General features: G+C 36.6%; 1 protein-coding gene across 7 annotated transcripts in view; it reads right to left on the bottom strand.

The window, feature by feature from the left end:
* Positions 1-15660, bottom strand: part of PTPRM (protein tyrosine phosphatase receptor type M) — a 922867-nt gene that overhangs the window by 602448 nt on the left and 304759 nt on the right. For all 7 annotated transcript variants that reach the window (XM_078153517.1, XM_078153511.1, XM_078153512.1 and 4 more), the window contains one exon: positions 6020-6291. In XM_078153517.1, the coding sequence (XP_078009643.1) occupies positions 6020-6291 (272 nt within the window). The remainder of the gene's footprint in view (positions 1-6019; positions 6292-15660) is intronic.

The following is a 15660-nucleotide window of genomic DNA, read 5'->3' as shown; positions in this document are numbered from 1 at the left end:
CCCTATGAAATAGGCATTATCTTTTTCTCCATTTTTTTTACAAGTGAGAAAACTGAGATTGAGAAAGATTGTCATTTGCTGAGTATTTAAAATTTCTTCCAGCCCTAACCCTAAGCCAAGAGAAAATGAAAGAACCCAGAATACACGAAAGTAGAAAAGACTTATCCCAATCAGCCACAAGAAGTACAGATGGTTTGAACAAAAAAAGCGGGGGGGGGGGAGGATATTACTGTAATCAAATAGAGAAGGGAAAATTCTTCATAGATCAGAAGAGGGGAAAATAGGGAATTGTGAAAACAAAATACACAGTAACTCCTTAAAAGATGTTCAAAATTGATTTGAAAGATATTTACTCACATTCTCTATTGTAATCCACTTCTTGTACAAAAATCAGGTCTGGGTCAATTTTAATGTGACCACACAATGTCAGTGTTAGTTATTCAAAGTCCAATGCTCATCAATTCTTAGACATGGTTCATATCAGTTTTCATTCTGAGACTGTTAGACTTCAGGGGCAGCTGTTGTGAATACTGCCCCTGGCTGCTTTGGAGTAAAGTTTACTTAACTCCCACACCACACCTCCAATTTCTGAATAGGTATGGCATACATAACACAAAAATACCACCTCTGAGTACTATTCAGACATGAGTTTTGTCAAACTCAATTATGACTTAATTTCTTAAAAATTAAATAAGTGGGCTAAAGGCAAGCACTACACAAAACACTATCAGGGTATGCGGTGAGTGAAAACTGGAGGTCATATTTGAAAAGATGGGTCAGATTATGCTGCCTGTATTCCCTAAAGTCTTCATTTACCAGAAAAGGTATTAGACTGGTAAAGAGTAAATCTTGGCTAAGCCTTATGTGCAAATTCCTTTGTGTTCTTACTGCAAAAGAATTCTGAACAGGGTCCAGATGGAATCCACACCTAATCTTTACCCAGAATCCTTCAACTCATCCAAGAGAATCCATTTTAATAAGGAGGTTATAATGGCTAAATGAAGACCATTTTTGCTATCACATTTGACTCCTTTATTTGCTTCTTTTTTTTTTTTTAAAGAAGGGATTAAAAATAATGTTAACATTATCCCTTTTCTTTTTTGTAGAGCTGTGAATTTGTACAACTATTCGGTACAGCAAATTGGAATTATGCAAATAAAGGCTCTAAAATGTCCATATTCTGTAACCCAGACATTCCACTACTAAACACATACTATAATATAGAGGCCAATCACGCAACAAAAAAGGCCCCAAATGTATCAAAATATTTATAGCACAATATTTTTTGTGGTATCAAAGAGCTGGAAATAAAGTAGATGTTCATTAGTTCGGGAATGGCTAAATGCACTGTGGAACATGAATGTAATTGAATATTATTATGCAGTAAGAAACATGGAGCCTAATGAAAACAGAGAAGCTTAGAAAGACTTCCATGAACTGATACAAAGTTAAATAATCAGAATTGAGAAAACAATATATTCACTATAAATAGAAACAATGACAACCATAAAACAATTGAAAAAAAATAAGTGTTGCAAAATTATAAAGAACTAGCTTGGCCCAGGAGATGAAAACAGCAGTATATATGGACACAAGAATATAACTGACTCCTTATGTGCACAGCTATGAACCCACAAGGCAACTGGAAGCCTGGACTCTGTGGGGGTAGTCAGAAACCTAGAGAGTTGAGTAACTTGCTTCTGACTCAGGATGAGGAAAAAAAAAAGAGTATATAAAATTCAAAGAAGCAAAGTGTTTTTCTTTTTAAACTGCTACCATAACAAAGAAAGCCACTGAGGGGGGGAAATCTTTTCATTTTTCAAAAAGCACTAAGCTGCTGATGTGTAAATCAAAGGAAGCAGGTATTTCAGCAGGCTTCCCTCTGATGAAGAAGCAGGTAGCCGGTACTTCCCTACTGGTACTGCTCTAGCTAATGGGCAGGTTTTAAGTAGCAGCAATTAGAACAAGCATTAATTAAGGAATTAAATGTATCTTAATCACCAAATACTTGACAATTTAAGTTTTAATGAACAGTAATTAACCTGCAATTACCTGTATTACATGCAGGCTACCATTGTGATTTGTAGAGTAGCATACACAGTAGCTTGCCATATATAGTAAGTGGAAGCTGCATAAATGACTAAGGGCTGCAAGAATACTTCTAGGCAGCCGCTGAGAAATCTTTCTAAATTCTGTTAAGCAGCTGATAGAAATAACAAGAGGGGAAAGGTTATGATAGCAACAGATGGCCAAGAAAACATATTGTTTATCAAAAGTAAAGAGGATATTTGTCTTTATTTGTATTGACAACCTACCAAAATAAAATGCCTCTAAAGTTTAGACCTGAACCAAATGACAAATTATTCAATTTTGATCAACAAATGACAATTTTTAAAAGGGAGTTAGAAATAAAATGTTTTCCACATATGTTCTGTTGATAGAAACCAAAAACATATGCTTTCTAGCATTCTGCATACTTAAATTCAACATTTAGTAAAACATACATGCAGAGAAATATTCTAAATACTAGAGATACAAAGATTTAAAACAATACAATTCCCATCTTCAAGGAGCTTACACTCTATGACTTATACTCTAGCTACAAGGGTAAGATCTAATCCCCTAACTATAAATCAAAGTGGAACACACTAACACTTTTTTTTTTTTGGCGAGACAATGGGGTGAAGTGACTTGCCCAGGGTCACACAGCTAGTAAGTATCAAGTGTCTGAGGCCAGATTTGAACTCAGGTCTTCATGAATCCAGGGCTTGTGCTTTATCCACTCACACTAACAGTGAACCTCTAACTCTCTGGCCACCGAGTGGTCTGAAAGATTCAAATAGCAAGAGATTCCTCCTTTCTTCAATGTTGAGATCATCTCTGATATCTCTTTAATTCTTATAATCCTATGGTCCTGTTATTCTGGGTTCCAGTCAATGTTGTGCTGAGCCAGACAGTAGAGAGCCAATCGTTAAATTTTTCGGTGTAGGCACTTTCGCCTCAGACATCAGCAAGGGCTACAAATCAGAGCTCAATTTATTGTTTTGTTTATTGTTTAGATTTTCACAAAGAAAATATTAATATTTTGGTTTAAATGTAAAAGTATATTGCGAGTACATTTCACCTTACACACATACACCTTGCTAAACATTTATCAGCACACCTCTGGATATAGTATTTCCTCTTAATTTTAGGACAGCAATGTAGTTTGGGGGCAGTAGGTAAAGCAGTGGCTTGGAGTCAGGAAGATCTGAGTTCAAATTTGACCACAGATATTTACTAGCTGTGTGACCCTGGGGAAGTCACTTCACCTTGTCTGTCTTGGTTTCTTCTTCTGTAAAATGGAGCAGGAAATGGCAAAGTAGTCCAGTATCTTTGCCAAGAAAATTCCCAATGGAGTCATAAACTATCAAATACAGCTGAAAAATGACTGAATAACAACAACAACAGCAACAACAAATATGGTCTAATGGAAAAAAGTACTGAATCTGGAGTCAGAACTAGGTTCAAACACTACTACGGACGACTATTACCTGTATGACCTCTTAACCTCTCTGGGCTCTACTTTCTTCAATAATAAAATGAGTACTAGATGGACTCTATAATCCTTCAAGCTCTGGACCTGGAATCCTATAAGTTTTCTTTTCATAATGATGCATATTATATTTTGACTCCAGCATGATGGAGTAGAGGATCTTACATATTTTGTCAATATATTATATTTGACTCCAGCATGATGGAGTAGAACTGGATTAAGGAAGAGCTGAGTTCATATCCTATCTCACTTAGTAGCTGTATAACTCTAGGCAAATTACTTCATGCTGTCTGCCTCAGTTTCCTCATTTGTAAAATGAGGACAATAACAGCACTACTTCTAAGGGTTGTTGCAATGATCAAATGAGGTATTTGTAAAGCACTTAGCAACCTAAAAGCACTATGTTGTTGCTCTTCAGTTGTTTCAGTTACATACAACTCTTTATGACCCCATTTGGGGTTTTCTTGACAAAGATACTGGAGTGGTTTATTTCCTCCTCCAGATCATTTTGCAGATAAGGAAACTGAGGCAAATATGGCTAAGTGACTTGCCCAGTGTCACACAACTAGTAAGTGTCGGAGGCTGGATTTGAACCCAGGAAAAGGAGTCTTTCTGACTCTAGGCTGCCCTGCACTCACTACATCACCTAGCTGCCCCCAAGCTGCCCACAAGGCACTATATAAATACTATTATTGTTGTTATTATTATTATTATTATTATTATTATTTATTATTATTATTATTATTATACCCAATGCATAAGGTAGCACATTCCTTTCACATTCTTAAATCTACCCATTTAAAAGAAGGTTCCTTTCTCTACTGTATTTGGAGAATTGAGAACAAGCCCACATTCCACTATAATCATTCCTTTTACAGAATCCAATGATTAAGTTCAATGTGACAAATGACACATCAAAGTAGGTCTACATACCCATATTTAGATCAACATATTTATCAATAGTAAACTATCCACTTAAGTGGCAGAAATTTTAAGTGAATTGAATAACTAGAATGATAATGAGGTCTTGTTTACAAACCTTTACAAAAGGTTAGGCTAAATGTTTTGGTTTTGTTTTTTCTCTTTCCACAGGAGAGTTAATAAAGATATGCTTTTGATGAAGATCACTCCAGCCTTATTCCCAGGAGCTTTCTACATGTAAATCTAGGGTTAAATCAATTTCCGTTATTCCTCTGCCGTTCACCTTTTAAAGTCTGATCTCTCCCAGTTGTCAAGAAATTCAACCATCCCTTTAGCACTGCTGATTTTCACAGCCAGATGTGGAAAGCATTTTTGAAAGAAAAAAAAATTAAATGGCTCGATTTGGATTATATCCCAGCTTCTTAGACTAATAGATATTTTTAAAATTAAGCCCTTAACTGTCACTTAGCAGTCTTCAGAGCCAAGGTTATCAGAGTTAAATAGGATGAAATTTCCCTACAGTTTTAATAACTGTAGCTTAAGTGAATACTATGTGGCCCACTGAGCTTGGCTACAATGGAAAGAGGACTGGAATTCAAGCCAGAACACCTACATTTAAATCCCTGCTCTTACTTTTTGGGCAAACCCCTCAATTTTTCTGGCTCTTGGTGTCCTCATTTATAAAGTTATAGGGTTGGATTAAATGATTTCTGAGTTACCTTCAAGCTTTAAATCTATGATCTATTCATGTCCATTATATAACAAGTAAATGAGGATTTGAAACAAGTTTTCCCACATTAAGTGGAAATAATTCAGCAAATTATAATATAAATAATAAGTAATAATAAATGATAATAGGTGTACATATATATTATATATATTTTTGTTGTTGTTCATTCATGTTCAACTCTACATCATCCCATGGACTTCGTCCATGGGGTCTTCTTGGCAAACCACTGAAGTGTTTGTCATTTCCTTCTCCAGTGTGTCCCCATTTTACAGACAAGAAATTCAGAAAAGTAGGGATGAGTGACTTGTCCAGGGTCACATAGTTACTGTCTAAAAGCCAAATTTTTGAACTCGGATCTTCCTGACTCCAGGCCCGGTGCTCTATCCTCTGTACCACCTAGATGCCCATGTATTATCATAGCATATAATAGTATATGTATAATGAATAAATGATAATAATATGAAATAAATGGAGTATTTGTCCATATTCTTCCCTGTTCCTTCATACCTCACCCCTTCAAAAAAATTATACTACATAGAAAGTTGGTGGGATCAGGTTTCTTTCAAAAGGTTAGTGGCTCAATTAATCCTGAGAAATAAACTAGGATAGTCAAAACTCCTCTTTAGGGTATCTTTAACAACATACCCTATTGACAAGGTATTATGACTTCATACATTTTTTTGCCTGTAAAAACACAACCCTTACAAAAGGGGAAACTGAGTCTTTTTGGAATCAAAAACAACAGAATTTTTTTTAGGTTAAGAGCACCACCACATTTAATGAATCAATCAACAAGCACTGGATACTATAAATGAGAAGTAAAGTATATATACCTGATAAAAATTGGGCCAGAAGGTACTAATTGCCAGTTCTGCTCTATTCCAGGTGCCAGTAGGAGCTCCAGATATGTTCCAGATTGGGTTCCCCAAAGGACCATTATTAACCTTTACATAAACATTCAATAACCCAGGAAGGGAATGACTTTTGCTGGATACAAAGTAGTGAAAGTCAATGCAATGGGTGTCATTTTCTTTAAGCTGGGGTAAGAGAAGATGGGTCCTTTGTAATTCTGGTCTCCCAGATGTGTTAACCAACATGAAAGAGCCTGTCAAAACAAAATAAAAAGGAGTTAGACCTTCAATCACAATTTCTGGTCACTATTTAAAAGTCATATTGATAGAGAAAAGGACAATTATTTGCAATATTAAACACAGTTCCAAACATATCTCTCGCTATTCCCTCTCACACACATTACACAGATAAATTGGACTATTAGATATTCCTGGAATATACCCCATGTTGTTCCAATTCAATGATTTTGCCTAGGCTTTTCCCTCTATCAAACCCTCTCCCTTAATACTCTTCCTAAGAGCTGTAACTAATGGGGCAACTACGGTTTTGCCCCAGGTCACTAAAGTGTACGGGATGTCAGCAGCTTGTGTACTCCTTTAGCAAGAAGAAAAACTAGGCCCAACATGCGGTTAACAAAAGTGATTAGATAAAATAGGAATTTAGCAGACAATGGGTTTCTTACCATGGGGTACCATGCACCATCCCTAGTCTAGACCCACCCAGCTTCTTCTTCCAGCACTGGCCTCTCCAGCAGGTGCCTCATGATATCTAGAAATTTCCACACCTAAATACCAGCACTCTTTCTTGAGGGTCTCTTGTTCTCCACCCTACAAGGTAGTTTCCAAAGGCCCAAAGGTCTCCAACCCCTAGACCATGTTTTATGTAGATCTAGTCCCCTGCTTCAACCTTCAGTATCACCTATCAATTTCTATCCACCCCTAAATGTTCAATCCAAATGCCCTCTCTTCCATAAAAGCCTATCTTCATCCCTTGTTCAAGGAGAAAAACAATGTTCCTTTTCTGAACATTCATGGAAATTTACTTATACTTCTCTCCTCACACTTTCATCACATTCCCAGCACCTAGCGCTGTGCCTAGAACACAGTGGGCACTTAATATATGCTTCCTGATTGACTGGCCTCGTAGTATAGTCATCTGTGTATGTGCTTATTTGTCCTAGTGAACTACAAGAAGTTCCTCGTCCCTCTGCAGTGTCATTTAAAATAAAATGCCCAATAAAGATTTATTTAATGAATAAAACTAGCTTTTAAATGTTGTCCAAATCTCTTTTATCATTGTTATTGTTCCTAAAAATCACATTCCATAAGCCATCATAGGAAATTTAAAAGATTACTTGATGTTTACAGAGCAGTTTATATGTTTGGGATGTATCATTATTATTACTAATATTAGTACCTCTACTAAAGTTGATTTTTGATACCTCATCATGGTTTAGAAGTGACCCAAAGTGTATAAAGGCTATGCAAGTGAAGCTTAAATTATCCCCAGCATGCAGCAGAGTGCCTGGCAAACAGTAGGTGCTTAATCAACACTTGTTGACTTGACCCGACCTAGAAAGACTTCAAACACAATTCTGGTTACCTCAGGATCAATTTAGCTAAATTTGAGATTATCACCAGGTAGTCTGTGAGGTAATGAATTTTTCAGATGCAAAACTCTCAAAGTCCATTTACCAAGATGTAGGGATTTGAATTTGCATCAGTAGAAAGAGTACCTTACCTGAAAAAAAAAACCCACAGATCATCAAAGTATTCAGATAACCACCGGTGAAGGTGTCCTTCCCCTACACTTTAATCACCTCCCTCGTAGGACCATGAAGTAACTAGGAGGACAGAGCAGTATAGCTCTCATCACCTGGATCACCTGGGAATTACCATTTCTATTCTTTCTGTCGCAATAAAGAACAACCACACCAGCTTGCCATCTGATTTGCAACTAATTCCTAACTATCCAGGACTTACCAACCACTCTGCAGCTATACCCGCCAGATACCCAGGCACTATCTGACCTGTAAAGGCACTTTAAGTACCCCTGGACCTTATTCTCCACATAACTGCAGAAATCTTAGAACTTCTATACTTTTCTATCTGCCCTGCAACTGACTCTTTTATAAGTGGTGTCATCTTACGATTAGAGTGTGGGCTTCTTGACGGTAGCAACTGAATCCGTTTTTCTATTCCTATCCTTTAGCACTGTGCTTGGCACATAATAAGCATTTAACAGATGCATTTTCATTTATGGATTCTTTCCTTTCTATTAATTACTACTCACAGTATCTTTGAATGTGGTATTTAATACAAATAGAAAGTGGGTCACAGAGAGATGGGGAAGCAACTTTACCAGACCTCTATAAAAAATCAGTGACAAAGCCAGAACGAAATCCTTGAGGCTCTTGTTTTCCAGTCCATTACTTATGCTGCTACAGTCAGTTACCTCTGTGTTACCTCAGCTGCCACTTAAGCACTTATGAAGAAAACAAACTACCACTCTTTTTTTTTTTTTGGCCACAGAGTTGAAGAAAAGGAAAATCCCAATAGCTATTTGAAAATAGGGCAGTTTTTTTTTTCCCAAAGATGAAACAAGGCCACTGTTCTCTAACCATTCCACTGCTCTCTAACCAATCAGACAGAATTTCTATATTTTGAATATCTGTCACCAGCAAAACCCTGTAGTTTTGGTTCTGTATTTTTAACCCATAAAAATCATCCTTGGAAAATTGTACAGGTTTCTGAACACTAGACCAAGGATCATAATTGTTCAAATCTAGCTATACCTTCATACCAAAAAAAAAAAAAGACCGGAGGATGAAATCTCCTTAGTAATTTGTTCTATAATATTTCCAGGAACAAAGTCATGTAAGTTAATTTGTAGATTCCACTTGAATTCCTCATTTTTAAAGCTACTATATCTAACAAAAGATGTTAATAAAAGTGAATTTTAAAGCAACAAGTAAGCAAAAATGCAGAAGATAAAGAACAATTTTGCTACTCCCTTATTTAATTTACACTTTGAAAATATATGTAACTGAAGTCCACACTTTCTTATCAATCTTCTTTGTTATTTTTAGTATATTGAAATATTCATGTTTGCTTTTATTAAGCTCAGTACAAAAAAAGAAAATTTAACGTTAAAAATAGAAGGAAAACCCCCTCCTGACAACAACCAGCTCTCCCTCTTCCCCCCAAAAGAAAGAAAATTAGGCCATTTGTCCTTTGCCAGAGTCACAAATATGAATTGCCATGACCAAGGGTAGCTCAAACTGTACAGAGGGCCACAGCAGCTAAAACACTTCCACATCAATTTGCTAATCCTGGACATAGGCCATTTAAGTGTAGATTCCTCTGTGAGGACTAGGAGGCTGACAAAGGGAGAAACTGTACCTGGAATACAGGCCCAGGGGAGGAAAAGCAGAACATCTGGTAGCTTCCTATTTTAGCTAATTCTTCTCACCAACTATGTGCTAACCTAGTTCTGAACAACTAAAGACCAAAAGGGATTTTAACACACTCTAAAAATTTTAGCAAACTGAAGCAAAGTCCCAGTCACTTTACGTGAGTCATGGTACTGCCTGGGCGTCAGTTTGAGATGTGGTCCGTAGAGATACATGATCAGTACTTGGGTTGTTTACCTTAATTTTCTTTTCGGTTTAAAGGGTGGGTTCTGTGGAGGTAATTGGGAAATGACAGTCATACATAAAAAATCAATAACACTTTTTTTTAAAAAAAGAAAGATTACTGACAGTGGTTCAGTACTGAATCACATCTACCAATTCTTTTAGTGCCCAAGGATATACTGTTGATCCTCTCATTCTGACTACTGGACCTCATCAAAGGCTCCTGGGTGCTTTCTTACTATTCTCTCTAGTCACCTTGAGCTCCAACTACCTACCAGCCTTATTGCAGAGTGATTTTGTCTTTTTCCAACTAAACTGAAGTTACACTCAAATTCACATAGGATTTTAAGAAAGCTTTTTTTTAAACTGTCTTTATCCTATCACTCATGTGCTCCTTTATAGCCAAACAACAGTTAACTCACCCACTATTTTTAAAGACTTCAAGGTATTATTTCTATTCAGTTTCAGACAAATCATATGTTTTTAGAAATTCTCCTATATGGCTGAATGTTTAATTTTCACCTTCTGTTTCAATGTTTTGACTGTGAGAAAATGCATTTTCAAAGAGTAATTGGGTTTCCCTCTGTACTTCCTTCTTTACCTCTATTTTTTTTCTCCACATAAGCCTTCCAACTGGGCATATAAATAAAAGGAATCACAATGCAAATTAACACAGAAATTCTGTTTGTGTTCAGATAACAAGCCACCCTGAAGTCACTGGTATCTAGTAGTGAATAAAACCTTGTAGGCATTTGAAAAGGATTCTGAGTTGATAGCTACTTGTTAAAAAGTGACAGTTTTCAGATCTAGACTTTGAAGGTCTTTAAGAATAATTATCTGAGTCTCCCAGAAAAGAATAACTCTCTTCTGTGCATACAAGAAGTCCACATCCTTGAATCTCAGAGGGAATTAAATTTAGCTTAATCATATCTAGTGGCAAATGCTTTTGATTAGTCCATCTTCCATCATTGTTTGTGACAGCAGTAATAACTGTATGTAATTAGTTATCCTTTTCTAACCTATCATTATAATTTGCATTAGTTTATTAGAGGCTCTGCAGTTTAGGGGTTTTGGAAACTGCATGATTCATTTGCTATATATGAGAGGTTTTGCTCAGTGAATAAGTAATAAAATTTCTATTATCCGGCATAGTCAGATAATGTCTGTTCTGGTTAATCAAACAACTGAATATAATTAAATATTCCTAATTATTCTAGCTGATAAACTTTATGGTCTTCATGACCATTACAACATTTACCCTCCAGGTTTCCTTCTTTCAGACTAAATAAATGCAAGTCTTAGCATAGGGTATCTTTGACATATAGTTATTTATTTTAAATTTCTCCTGTATAGTCTCTCCAAGTTTTATCATCCTATCAAATTTGTGAATGCTAGAACATCAAGTAACAGTGTTATCAATTGCCACAAGTAATAGCACAGCAAATAATTTTGCAACTGAAGCAATAATATAAAATTGCTTACACACACACACACATCATGAAGAGTTGGTATAGTGGCTGCATACTTTTGCACCCATTAGCTTTATGCACCTGAAGCAAAAGCCTCATTTGTTCTCAATTTATTATGGGCACTGATTAGCACTACATTGTGAAGGAAAGTTCGGAGACACGTAGAGAACAGGGCAACAATAGCTTTGCTCAAAGTGCTGATAGCTTGGGGAAGCACAGATTCTTTTTGGTGATGGTCCCTCTAATCAGTTCACTGTCCCTATTCTCTTGCTCACCACCCTTAAGATAATGTACCTGCGACTCTTTTTCCCCCCTAAGCTTTGTCTTCTCAGGAATCCACATGTTCACCCCTTCCTCCTTTTCCCAGGCTTTAGGAGCTTGTGAGCATCAGCCACACCACAGGTGCATAGACCACACTCTCTGGGGGATGGACTGTCCTCTATCCTAACAGCACAACCCAGATACTCTCCATTAAATTTGTCCTTTTGTAAGAATTCCAACAGTAGTTACAGATTTGGGCATGTTCAATTTGTAGCTCATTGTGAACAATAGGTAATTCTTTCTGTCATATTTATTTTAAAAAATAATTAATACTTCAATTATGCCAGGTCAGGCTTGCAGCCACCTCAAGCATCGATAACGAAGCTGCTGAACTAGGAGCAAGGTCTAAGTGGAAACACAAGAGGGTTCCTGGCAGTAAAGAAAAGGCCTATCTGATTAGAAAGAAGGGTGCATTAGCATCAAGGCTAAGAACCTGTATGTCCTTGGGTGTAAAAACTGAAAAACGAGTAAAAATCTCAAAAAGAGACAAGAAAGGAAAAAAGAAAAGACCAGCAAGAAGATGCTGCCAGCTGACTCAACAGTGGCAGGAACTAAGAGGCAGTGAGCAGAAAAGTCTCCAATAACAGACATGGTAGCCAATTCCTAACAGTACCATCCTATGGTAAAAAAAAAAAGGTGAGTACCCCAACTTCTTAGCTTGCCATTCAAGGTCAAACTATACAGCTATCAGTGATAGGCTTCCAACAGTGCCAGGAAGCTTTTCTGATTTACAGAGCAGTATAATGATCAATATTAATAGTGATATTAAGAATAATAATAATTAATAATAAAAATAACTCTGGGTTTTCAAAAAGTTTACATGATTAGTTTAGGCTCTTAGATCATAGATTTAAAACAGGAAGGAGGGACCCCAGAAATAATCTAATCCAAGCCCCTCATTTTTTAAGAAGTTAAATGACTTGCTCAGTTATATAGCTAGTAAGTAGAAGAGTCTTGACGTGAACCTATATTCCCTAACTTCCAACCTAGACATCTTTTCACCCACTGTTTTGTATGCAAATAATAATAAAAATATATCCACTGGGAAGTGTGGGATAAAATTTGGAAATATTCTTATAAAACTGGTTAAAATAAAGTTTCAGTGTTCAAAGAACTGAACTTTGATTACTTGGGAAACAGATTTATTAAGCAGCTGCCATATTGCAGTCTCTGTGCAATTCAGTGAGAATACAAATACAGACAGAAAGATATTCCCTGCCTTCAAGGAGCTTGCATTCTAATAGGGGAAGACAACAAACAGAATTGTCATATCAGTGCTAATTCATTATATCTCTGAGGTACACAGATCTCCATTTCTGTTTATTGTATCTCAGTCTATAGACTTCAGATCATTTTTTTCTATATGTGTTTTAGGTAACCATTTCCCTATAATTCAGTGGATCTATGATCTTCTCGATGTGGGTACTCCATTCATTAGTGCAGAGCTCAACCCATCACAGAATCACAGCAGTTCAAGGTTGGAAGTTATTCCAGTGGTCATCTAGTAATCTAACTCATGCCCAGAAAGAATGCTCATTATAACACAGCCAGCTAGTGGCCATCTAGCCTACATATGAGGACCTGCAATGAGGGAGAACCCACTGACTCCCAAGGGAATCCATTCCACTTTGGGATAGCTCTAAATGATACTAAATTTTTTCCAACATCAAGCCTAAATTATTCTCTTTGTAACTTCCACCCCCAACTGCTTCTGCTTTTGTTCTCTAGGTCCAAAAATAACAAATCTGACTCCTTTTCCACAAAACAGTCTTTCAAATATTTGAGGAAAGTTATCATATTCCCCTGAGTCTTTTCTTCTCCAAGCTAAACATTCCTAGTATCAAGGCCAAGTTTATTTTGAATTTCACCTTCAAAATGCTAGAATAAATAGTCCTCCTTCAACCCAGAGTTATCTGTGATCCTAATTAACATGTCTTCACTACAACTGCTGAGGTTACTAATGATGAAACCAAATGGCATCAAATCCTAGTGAATAAAAAGCAGAAATGCCTTGTGAAAGAAACTAAGTGGACACGAGACTAACCAGAAGGGAGAAAGACTATTCAGGACCTATAACACACTATTATCATTTTTTTAAAAACTCCACTTAGCACCAATTTAAGTTTTGCAATAAGGCTGACAGATCTGCTGATGAACCCATTCTTTGTCCAACATTTATTCACGATTGTTCGCATCTTGATATCTTAGCCCAGGGGTGGGGAACCTGAGGCCTCCAGCCGCTGGTTCTCCACCCCTCTCTTAGTCTATTGCTTCTCTTATATTTCTACCCAAACTTCAACAACACACACAGTAGGGCTCCCTGAAACACATACTGCACTTACCAATGAGTGGTTAAAGCTTTAATTTAGAACTTTTGCCATATTATAAGAATGAAGTGTTCTCCCCTGGCATTTGTTTTTTCTCCTCTTGGCTTCTGTGGAACCAAATGTTCATTCATCTGACATGCCATTTCTTAACACAGAGCTATGTACGTGAATATGCTTAATCTGATGCCACAGAATTAGGAGGAAATCTATGGAAGCCCATCCATGACTACTTGACCCCTTGATGGTTCGGTCACTTCTGCTACGTTGAGAGAAGCTATTGTCTACAAAGTGTACATGGTAATTATTACTGCATCATTGTTTTTGAGGTTGCCCATTTCTACCACAATAACAATTAATTATTATGATGAGAATGACTGGCTGATTCGATAGATAGATAGATAGATAGATAGATAGATAGATAGATAGATAGATGGATGATAGACCAATAGACATCTAGATAGATATAGAGTTAGTCTCTACAGAAATATAGAGAGCTTATAGGTATACATTATGTATTTATATATATATATGTATTATGTATGTACACATATGTATAACATATATACACATACACATGTATGTACTTATACATTATGTGTGCATATGTATATATGTATGTACCTATGTATATGTTTTTCCAAAATTTCTTAGACGCAGATGAAAGGATTTTTAAATTGTGCAACAATATATACATATATGTATATATACATATGTGTGTGTGTATATATATATATATATATATGTATATATATATATATAGAGAGAGAGAGAGAGAAAACACAACAATTTAGGCAATTTTTATCCATTAGAAATATTCGCAGAGTAAAATTCAATTCGACAAAACTTTATAAAGTACTCACTATGTGAAAGACCTTGATGTATAGTGAAAAGAGAGCTGGCATCAAAGCTAGGAAGACCGAAGGAAGACCTGCCTCTAACGCATCGTGGATATATGAGTCTGAGCACCTCCCTGAGTCTTTCAGAGTTCTAGGCAACTCAGTGTTCTAAGCAAGTTACAGAAAAGGTACAGACCAGCACCTGACCTGGGAACTTCTTATAACAATGAAATCGCAGGTCCAGTTCCTATTCCCTCTACCAATGAGTGGTTAAAGCTTTAATTTAGAACCTTTGCCATATTATAAGAATGAAGTGTTCTCCCCTGGCATTTGTTTTTTCTCCTCTTGGCTTCTGTGGAACCAAATGTTCATTCATCTGACATGCCATTTCTTAACACAGAGCTATGTACGTGAATATGCTTAATCTGATGCCACAGAATTAGGAGGAAATCTATGGAAGCCCATCCATGACTACATGACCCCTTGATGTTTAGGTCACTTCTGCTGCTTTGAATGCACTGTGTAGATTACAAAGGCAAAAATGAAAAACAATTCCTGACCTCAAGGAACCTATATTCTAATGGAGTAAAGAAAGAAGAAAATATAATTTGAGGAGACAGCAAACACAAAATCCTTGAGAGATCATCAGCAAGTGCCCCATTGAAGTGAGGCTAGAAGGAAGCTAGGGTGAGGATGGCAAACATTCTGTACTGGGGGACAGCCTCCATAAAAGTAGAGGCGGGCGATGGAAGGCCAAGTTCTGGGAATAGCAAGCAGGCCAATTTGGCTGGAATGTAGAATATGAATAATAAATGTGGATAAGTGGGCTAGAACCAGATTGTGAGGGGTTTTCCTTTTATCCCAGAAGCAACAGAAAGCCACTGAAAATACCACACTTCATCCAAAATAGCTCTTTTCATTAATGAACTTCATTTGCGGTTTATTATTTATCCTCCTAGTTGAATAAATAAAAACATACAATAAAGGCAAATTAGACTCAATTTATAAAGACTTACATAAATAAATTATATGGCC

Source organism: Phascolarctos cinereus, unplaced genomic scaffold, assembly GCF_003287225.1.
Source record: "Phascolarctos cinereus isolate Bilbo 61053 unplaced genomic scaffold, phaCin_HiC Scaffold_4;HRSCAF=312, whole genome shotgun sequence".
Lineage (NCBI taxonomy): Eukaryota > Metazoa > Chordata > Mammalia > Diprotodontia > Phascolarctidae > Phascolarctos > Phascolarctos cinereus.
Note: the sequence above shows the minus strand (reverse complement) of the source record. Positions and strands in the feature narration are given on the sequence as shown.